Here is a 10304-nt window from a genome sequence, read left to right as displayed (position 1 = left end):
AATTATATTTATTATTATTATTGGAATATTGTATTATTTTTATCCTATTATTATTAATAATAATATTTGCTATTAACGATTTTTTATTTTTTTTATTTTTTTATTTAATTCTTACTGGTCGTAGCCTACCGATGTTAGCACTTTGTAAACTATTGTAGCATAGCTATAGCCACACAATATAAATCATTCAAATGCAGCTCAAAGAAACACTAACAGAATATTTTAAATATGCTATAGGCTACGACACGATTTAAAAAAGAAAAAAAAATCACTGTTTTTGAAAAATTATAAACGGAAATAAATAGGCTATTTCTAGGCTATAAGAAGACAAGAAAAGTAGCTAATAATAGCCTAAACGAAAATCGGGACGAATTATGGCCGTTAATTTAAACTATAGCCGAGCAAAACAAAAATCTATGAAACCATTTCAGCTGCTTCCGCCTATTTCACCAAAATAGCTAAATAAATAAAATGAAAATGTTTTTAAAAAACCAACAATGACAGAGTAATAAAATTAAACAAATTGTAGAGCAATTAGCCTACCTGCTGATCAATAAGTAGCCTAATCATAAAGATTCCGTTTAGAAGTTTCGCCTGTTGTTTCATTTTAAATGCATAGGTCTAGCCTTTATTGATTCTGTTTTGACACATTCGTTCATATGTTGTTGAACTCTTTCTGATCAAATACAGAATTTCTTTACACAACACAAAATGGCTGTAATTGACTGCGAGTGCGACGCTCGCCGATCTGCGCATGCGCACCACACCTCGCCGTCGGAGCTGCGAGCAGGTATTGAAGTTGGCTCATCATGACAAGCCCTGCCACACAAGCTGACGGATCATCGATCATAAGAGCTCGCAGCGATTCTGACTGCATCGGCGGAGCTGATGCCTGCTTCACGAGACAGCTGACGGTGCACGAGTTTTGCTCTGACAGGGACATGAATGAGACGAGCTCTGAATGACTTTGAACACAACTGGTGACAGAAACTCGCTCGTCTATTTGCAGAGATTGGAAGTGTATTGCAACCCACGAATTTGAAGGAGCCAAAGGAACCGTATGAAGTTATGGATGGTAGAGGGACTATATAAATATTGTCTTTTTGACTTTTTTTTTTAAACGTGAGTTCACTCCATCATCGGTTATAGTGACTTGTTGACTTCCTGTTTTATTATTATACATTTTTTTTATAACTCATCACAATGTTCCAGCACAATAAAAAGTGCTTCACTATTGAATCTCTTGTGGGTAAAGACTCCAATTCCTCAAGTGCCGCTGCGGACGAGCCCATCAGACCCACTGCTCTGAGGTTCACTGAATCCATCCATCCATCTCCCTTTGGGAGCTGCTTCCAGAACTCAGGCAGGACACTGTACAGCAGCAGCCCAGAGATGATGTTTACAGACCCGGCCACTCATTCCGCCAACCCCGGCCTGTCTCTGCGTCACCTCCAGATCCCCACACAGCCCTTCTTCAGCCCTCATCAGAGGGAAACCTTGAACTTCTACCCCTGGGTGTTGAGGAACAGATATCTGGGACATCGATTCCAAGGTAAAGATCCGATTCTGTTATGTTAAGTTATTAAGTTAAGAAAAGCTTAATTAACTAGGCTACAAAAACATTGAAAATATTAGTCAATGTTTTCAGCAGCTCCTGGGCCTATATTGAGTTCAATGTTTTATTTTAACATCATTTAAAAATGTTATATATGGCGATGCGCACGGGCGATGTCATAAATGTCTCTCATATGAATATTATATATTTTAAAAAACAAAATATAGGCTAGATTTTAAAAAAGAGAAGTAGCCTAGGCTATATCCAGATTACCAGAAAACGACGCCGTGCTAGAGAGATGTGTGTTAGTTAGCCCATTTAAAAACGGGTTGACTTTAAATTAAATGACTGACCAAATTACCAATAAACGTGAATTGCAAAATAATTATGTAGGTTAGTCGCCATTAGGCTACGTTACGAAAGACCGCTAATTTATTTTGATCCCTATTTAGCCCGTGTTATTAAAGAAGGGAACGTTGTTCGATAGGCTACAAATCGGTTTTTTTTGTGCTAGTTAGTTTGTTCGAAACATTCTTAGCTGCCATTGTGTATTATAATATAAATACTTTATTATTAAAGCATTATTTTCAGAAGCATATACATTTTAAGTAGCCTAAATTGATAAGATAAATGTAAGCTGTTAATTAGGTTTTTTTCTTAAATTAAACTTTCACCGTTTTAGGATCATTTTATTAAAATAAAAATAGTAAATGTCTAAATAAATATAAAAAAATATCTAAAGGACATTTTACTGTTATTTGAATTTGTAAATATTTGTTTGTGTAGGCCTATCTTCTTAGATGCACCGGGTTTCTACATCGTTTCCAGTTTTTTTTTTTTTATGTAGCCTACGATTTACATAAACTATTTGAATAATTATATTAAACTATTGTGGGTGGACAAAACTAATTACAATTAAATGTAAATATTTTTATGAGGTAGTCGCTGTGCTTCATGCAACAACTTTAATTTATGTTCGTGATTCTTCCACAGAGTAAACACGTTTGTTATTATACGGCTCATTAACAGCTCTTAAAATTACCATAATACAAAGCAAACATTTATAACACTGTTAATGATATGTTAGCTTTTTTAAACAATTATTTGGACAAGCACTTATACTTCAAAAATCAACCTTGAAATGTTTGTTCCCTTAAGAGGTTTATTTTTTTACATTTTATCACCATCTCTGTGAGATGAATATTTCTTCAAACTTCTTTAATTTATTACTATTATTATTAAAATTGAATATCATTTGATAGTCCTGTTTGTAGAGTCCTTTAAAAGGACTGTAATTGATACTGGGAGCTTCTATTTACCAGGCAATTTGTTAAAGCTGCTATCAGTAGCTCTGGCCGGTCTGAATTATTGCCTGCATGGAGGGCTGTGATGGGAAGCACAGACACATTTGCTGTTAGGGTGCTGAGCTGCACCACAGTCCTCGAGGGCATTGCTCAGGTAATTGGTGGAAGTCAGGGGTTGTTGTCACTATTACTCAGATCCGGGGTTCAGATAGAGCCTCTTTGTTTACACACAGAGCCGATCCACTTACTGATGGTGTCCAATAACCTAGAAAACTACTGTTTAGACAAGACTAAATGCAGCCGTGGGGATTGGGTGGGAAAGGATCACCTATCGAGGAGAGTGTCAGCGCTAATGTGTCCATGGGTTTTAACTCTACCACTTTCTGAATGGGAAAAGAGATGTGTCCATGTCCTCGAATCCGTCATGCGGGACAAGGTAAACAGGATCCCAGACCGGCCTGCTGTTGTACATGAGCAGGGTTTGGTGTTATGGGTTTGTTTCACAGACTCTGACAGTGGCACTGATGCATTTTTTTTCTGAGATTTGTGCGCTCTCAGGTTACAATAAAAATCTGTGAGGTTCCAGATGTATAAACAGTGTCATCAGCAGACTCAACGCTGTTGACTGTCATTCTTTAGAGGCCGCATTCCAAAACATACTGCATGGGAACATCGTAATAATAATGTAATAATATATGTAAAAATAATAGTTAAGTTAGGCCTATATATATATATATACACACACACTGTAAAAAAAAATTATGATCAATACAACATATGTTTTTACATGGCCTTAACTCATCAAAATACGTTAAACAGTTTTCAACTTTTTTTAGCCTATAAGTTGTACAATATTCAGATAATTTTTTAAGTCAGTTTAATGCAATTTAAGTTGAAATTACTTAAACAATCCAAGTTCATTTTGATTCAAGTTCACAGTACACTGTAAAAAGTGATCAGTTGACTTAACTAAAAAAAACAGTTGCCTTAAAATTATTAAGTAAATAAACTATATTTACTATTTACTAATATTTACAAAAAATTATGTTATGTGGAATATAACAGTAATTTATTTTGATCCAAGTTTATTACTTAATAATTTCAAGGCAATGGGTTTCCTCACTTTTTTAAGTTATGTCAACTGATCACTTTTTACACATACACACACACACGCATGTATATCCTATATTTAAGAAAAATATGTTATCTTTTTATAAAAAATATATATTTATATATATTATATATTATTATTATTATTATTATTATTATTATATATACAGTATATACATGCAAATATTTCTTAAATATATACATGCACGTGTGCGTATTTATATATAATTATACACAGTACACACAAACATATATTGTAAACACAAGCCTATGTAAACACACTTTTATGGGATTAATCACGAATAATTTTCTCCCAGCACTAATATGTATATAAACAGTGTTATCAGCAGACTTTTAATACGATGTATAGATTGATTGATTGTCTTTCTTTAGAGGCCTCAATTCCAAAGCATAATGTAATAAAAAATAATGTAATATTAATATAATAACAATAATAGCAGATAACAGTGAAGTATTTTTGGAATATATATATATATATATATATATATATATATATATATATATATATATATATATATATATATATATATATATATATATATATATATATATATATATATATATATATATATATATTTATTTATATATTTTGTTGATTTTTTTCTTTCCTTCAAAATTGCTTGGAAAATAGCACCGCAACAACAGGGAACACTCATTCTGTAGGAGAGACCAAAAGGGTACAGTCTCTTTCTTTCCCACTATAGGCCACCCTTCTCCCTGCCTCTAATGAGAACAGCACTGACAAGACCAAGCTTGTTTGTGCCAAGGGAATGGTAGTAAAGCTGATCTGGGTGCCATCTGGTTCCCTTTTCCTCGTTTTGGGGGCTTTCTTGCCGTGGATAGGCCAGTGTGTGTGTTTGAGTCCAATCCCCCGGAGGGTCTCCCAGCTCTTCAGGAGGCTCGAGTCTCTGTCAGTGTTCTGGCCTGCTACTAGTCTGATCCACCACCTCTCTCGAGAGACACGGAGGTGATGCGACACATGCTGATGATGCCAGACCGAGAGCACAGAGAGCGTGCACGAATACGATCTTACTTTGATTTTAAAGTTTCCAAAAGTATAACACTGAGGTCGGTTTTGGTCGGTTGGCGCTCAGTGCACCTTAAGGAAGGTTTAAGGAGGGCTTTTCAACACCTTCCAACCGCGTGGAACTCATTATTTACATTCTTCCACCTTCTTGCACGGAGATGTCTCCATTGTTTTTGCCTCTGGTGTTCAAAGCGTTTTCAGCACACCAGCTGAAAGCAGTTGTCAATGACAGTGCTGTGACAGAAAATATGCACCTTTTAGTAAAATAGAAGTAAAGTGCACACATTATCAGGACCTTTGGGAAGTCTCTGCTAATGAAGGCTTGCGACAGCGACCATTACGAACGAGTCATTCTGTGCAGGCTAACAAACACTCTGCAATGTTGCAACTGTCTTTTCAGCAGTGGGATGCCTAGAAATGTGTGCGTATACCGGTATTAAGCAGGCAAGAGAAGTTGCTGCGTTTGAGGCTGGGAGTTGAAGTTGCTTCTCTGTGATGGCTTAATGCTCCTCTGAAAGGAGTCAGTTCAAAGCTATTGTCTGCAGAGAAAGGCTTGGTTTTGGAGTTTTTAAAGATTTAAAGTCTGAACAGCCTCATGCTAATCCCTTTTTTCATCTTCTGGTGATGCCATTAGGGAGCTTTTGTGCTCAGAATTGGTACATCATTGTGCTTTCTTTGATGATCAGTGTTAAAAATGTGAATGGGTTCTGTGCAAACTTGGATTAAATGTGTGTATCTACATTTGTGGTCGGAGGATTTAGTCAGCCACCTTTAGTCAGTATTTCTGGGTGAGCGAATATATTTTATAATATATTAGCATGCTTTTAGCAATTGCCACTGATGTTTTAAACATCTTCTCGGCCTATGCGTGGGCATGGACCAACCGCATTCATGGACACAGCCAAATTTCGTGCTCAGAAAAAGTCGTTATTGAAGCAAACACGTATTGGAGACGTTTGCATGTTACCGATGTACATTTGCGGTTGCACACCTGATGCGAACGTTGAAACATTTTGGTTATTTTATCATTGACAAAAGATCATTAGTCTGTCGCTTCTCTCCTCCCTGTAACCGCTCTGCGAGAATATTTTGTTTATACGTGATTGCGGTCATCATCTTTCTGAAGATTCTTTCAAGCATAGCTTTCCAAACACTAAAGTGGTCACACAAATTACCCATCCATTTGTTTATGAAAAATGTTTTTCTCTCTTTGTGTGTTTGCAATAAACGGCAGATGTTGTCTGGGGTCAAGAAAAGATCACGTCTGCCCTGATACTGATTCAGGCAAAATTTTACTATTGCCTCATGTTGAATATAATCAGACTAAATGTAGGGGATTTAGATTTGCTTAACTGACAATTAACATATTCATCACAAATGTTTTTGCATCTTCTCAACCATGGATGTCTATTTATTTTTTAGCAGCCTTGCATTTGTATGAAAATCAGGGTAATGCCATATATTATGAGGGCAAAAGGTTAAAGACTCGTCTTTGAATGTCTCTGAGAGTAGAGACATTCGGTTGGTATGAATGATGCAGTGTGAACACACTTTACATCAGCCGTGTCTGGAACTGACCTGGAATTATTCAAATCATCTCATGCGCCTCAATTAAGACATGCAATCCTGAGCTTAATGTCTGCATTGCTATGCCTATGTAAAGCACTTATTTTGTATAAAAGTATAAGAGACTTTGGGTAAGACATCTGCTAAATGAAGAAATGTCAATGTAATGGCTGTCATAAGACAGTTATTATTATTCCAAAAGCGCTGAAAGCATGTGGCATACACATATGGAATTTAAAGGAAAATGCTTACATTTCAGAAGCAGTCCAATGGTGTCATTAGGATTTCAACAGCACGATACTTAAAATCTTTTTGTTTGAAAGTTTTCGATTTTCATGTATTTATTTGAAATCCCACTATAAAAGTATCCGCTGGCTAATTAACATGCACTTTTTATTCCCCTGCTTCTTGTCTCCAGGTGACGACAGTAGCCCGGAAAACCTGCTTCTACACGGGCCTTTCTCTCGCAAGCCCAAGCGCATCCGCACGGCCTTCTCCCCGTCGCAGCTGCTACGGCTGGAACGTGCCTTTGAGAAGAACCATTATGTGGTGGGAGCCGAGCGGAAGCAGTTAGCCAACGGGCTGTGCCTGACAGAGACACAGGTAAGGCGGCAGAGACGGCTGCATTCCACCGCGCACACTCACACACACACACACACACACTGCTCGCTAACGGTATGGGATGTGAACACGCATTTACTCATCTAGTTTCCTCACAGGACGGAAGTAATTCATCATTTATTGCCTTGGGATAGGCCATATAAATTCCAGTGCATTTATTGGTTATTTTCACAATCGTCCTCACACACATTCACATACGTACTTGTGTAGGATTGTTAGGCTTGAGCAATACTTGTTGTTGTGACATACGGTGGGGTTCCGAAGCTGGACACCTGCTGTGAAAAACCTGCTTTACGTTTTTTTTTTTTTTCATCTGGATACATTTTTTAATAAAACTTTTTTTTTTTTTTCTTTAAAACTTTAGTTCAAATGTTCATGCTGCTAATATAATATGCAATTAGGTAACACTTTACAACAAGGTTTCATTAGTTAACATTACTTAATGTAATAACTAACACAAAATAACTATGAGCAATTGATTTGTTACTGTATTTGTTAATCTTTCTTAATAAAAATACAGCTGTTCATGGTTTGTTCATGTTAGTTCACGGTGCTAATTAACTAATGTTAACAAGATTTTAATAAAGTATTAAATGTTGAAATTAACATTAACAAAGATGAATAAATGCTTTATAAGTGCAGTTCCTTATTAGTTCATGTGAACTAATGAAACCTGTAAACCTTTCTAATTAGTTATTACGTTTTACAGCAACTTTTATTTCGGATGTTTGTTTTTTTAACGTTCAGTTTAATCCGTATTCTGATACATTTTTAAATGTCCAATTATTCATCTTTAATTAAAAGTTTTGTTGAAATGTTCATACTGATAATATCATTTGTAATGATTTTCATTATAAAAATGCAAAGCATTTTCACTAGCGACTTTTGGACACCTTTGCAATTAGTTATTTTGTATGTACGGTTACTTTTATTTTGGATGTTTTTTTTACATACCATTTTATCTGTATCAAGTACACATAGTTAGAATACGTTTCCACATATCGTGCCATCATGACACATGATTTCCTCACCAGATTGAGAGATTACGTCAACAATCATATTTCAAATGAGCAGCAGGCATAAGCATGTTTTTATATGGCATAATAATGTGGCGCCAAAGTATTTTAATAGCAAACACAGTATGGGGGAGATATGTTTTGTAACTTTGGTTAAATGTTTTTTTTTTTTTCTTAATTAAAAAAGGATAAAATAAAACATGCATTTTAAAAACATATTAGTTCATTTCTCATTTATATGATCTATTATTATTATATATTATGTAACTATTTTGCTGTGGCTAGATAAGCTGATATATTGAAATGGCCTCTCTTTCTCGTTCTCGTTAAGGTGAAAGTCTGGTTCCAGAACAGAAGGACCAAGCACAAGAGACAGAAGCTGGAGGAAGAGTCACCGGACCCGCAGCAGAAGAGGAAGGGTAGTCAACATGTGAGCCGCTGGAGGGTGGCCACGCAGCAGGGCAGCCCTGAGGACATTGACGTCATTTCAGAAGACTGATATCATACGGCTGCGTTATCTCGGGTAATAAACATCAGTCATGTTGATGGATCTCTGCCACACAAAAAAGAAAGAAAGATATTTTTCAGACAGACAGTGCCATGAATTGAACTTGGTGTGTAAACTAAGGAACTGAGTCACAGTCGGCTGCCACTGACTTCTGATCATGCACAACAGAAGAGAGGACGTCAGCAGCTGAACTGCTCATAAAGACTTGACTGTAAGATTTACACATGTATGCAATACACATGGATCTCTTCATTTTGGATCGCATTCCATCTCAGAGCAATGAAGACTTTTTTTGTACGCTTTTTTGTTTTGTTTTGTACGTTTTCACTTCTCTCTTGCTCCTTTGTTATCAGTCAGAACATTTCCATCATAAAGAAGTATACTGGATGACAAAAATAACACCTTCACGAATAGGTTGATACATGTTTTGTAGTGTTAAATTGATTAAGACATTCAGTGGCCACAGTCTAACAACAATAGGTCGATCCAGCGTGAGAATGAAAAGTCACTCATAGATGTACTTCTAAAAAATGTTGTGATACTTTACAACTGGATGTGTGTATTTTGCAAAACGTCATTCTTTTACGAACCAGGTAAACACAAAATGGTGAAATATCCTCACAGTCGGATATACATTCGAAATGGTTCTATTTATTCTGAATGAGTGAACCTTTCTATGCATTTGAGCTTTAAACCCAAAATTTTAGTTTGTGTTTTGGGTGAAAGCTTACTGAAGATTTTACATGTATTGTGTGAGTTATTTTCTTTCTTTTTCCTGTTTGTTACTACAACGGCTCTTGAACTGAGATCAAATATCAGTGAACTAGAGAAGCTTAGGAAATGTTTGAATTTCTTCCTTTACTCGATTAGAGAAAAAGAAAAAAAATGCAGTCTAACCTCCAAGACCCAGAATGGTTTGTAGCACTTCATAGCAGATTGTTTCTTTTTTGGGTTTTTGTTTAAGGTGATAAGCACTGTAATCCCATCTGTTTGTCTTCATTGTTCAGGAATCTTTTGGTATGTGTTTGTTTAACTTTTTTTTTTTTCCTGCAGACTATTAGATAATAAAACTTTAACTTAAAGACTGTTTGGAAATTATTTATCCTTAGTTATTATACCGGATGGATTTCATTAGCTCAGGAGCCGCATTTAGTAGCTTTATGCTTTTGCAATTTGTTCAGTTACATAAAACAGACAGGTATCATTAGACTGAAATCCTTCCAATAATAGCGTACCTACATGCTCACTGAACATATAAGTGTTTGAAAGTGAACACAAACATCCCCACCTCTGGATTTACATGTGCAAACAGTGTCACGTCAAAACCTGCGCAAAACAGCGCAGTATCAAACACAATTACTTCACTGGGCTGTGAAAATACTTATAAATTTGTTGATTTAATTTGTCTTTTGTATCATTTAACTGTTCGCTTACAGCATCTCGTCACACCTCATTTGCTGGCTCATTGAAATCATTTCTATGGATAACGCTCAATGTTGAAAAGTGCTTAATATTTTTGTGGAAACTGTGATACACTAAAATTCAAAAGTAAGAAAAAAAAAAGAAGTGACAGCAA

General features: G+C 35.9%; 1 protein-coding gene across 1 annotated transcript; it reads left to right on the top strand.

The window, feature by feature from the left end:
* Nucleotides 1–690: 690 nt before the first annotated feature.
* Nucleotides 691–9807, top strand: emx3 (empty spiracles homeobox 3). Its single transcript, XM_079838261.1, has 3 exons — nt 691–1552; nt 7002–7186; nt 8552–9807. Exons 1-3 carry the CDS (start codon nt 1204–1206, stop codon nt 8717–8719), a joined length of 702 nt encoding a protein of 233 aa, XP_079694387.1. The 5' UTR covers nt 691–1203; the 3' UTR covers nt 8720–9807.
* Nucleotides 9808–10304: the final 497 nt, after the last annotated feature.

Source organism: Gobio gobio (assembly GCF_949357685.1).
Source record: "Gobio gobio genome assembly, chromosome: 16".
In the NCBI taxonomy this organism is placed as follows: domain Eukaryota; kingdom Metazoa; phylum Chordata; class Actinopteri; order Cypriniformes; family Gobionidae; genus Gobio; species Gobio gobio.
Note: the sequence above shows the minus strand (reverse complement) of the source record. Positions and strands in the feature narration are given on the sequence as shown.

Excerpts from the sequence above, each read along its gene's own strand:
- emx3 (XM_079838261.1), top strand. The coding sequence starts at position 1,204 with ATGTTCCAGCACAATAAAAAGTGCTTCACTATTGAATCTCTTGTGGGT. Across the intron at positions 1,553-7,001 it reads TCTGGGACATCGATTCCAAG|GTGACGACAGTAGCCCGGAA; the intron begins GTAAAGATCCGA and ends TCTTGTCTCCAG. Across the intron at positions 7,187-8,551 it reads TGTGCCTGACAGAGACACAG|GTGAAAGTCTGGTTCCAGAA; the intron begins GTAAGGCGGCAG and ends GTTCTCGTTAAG.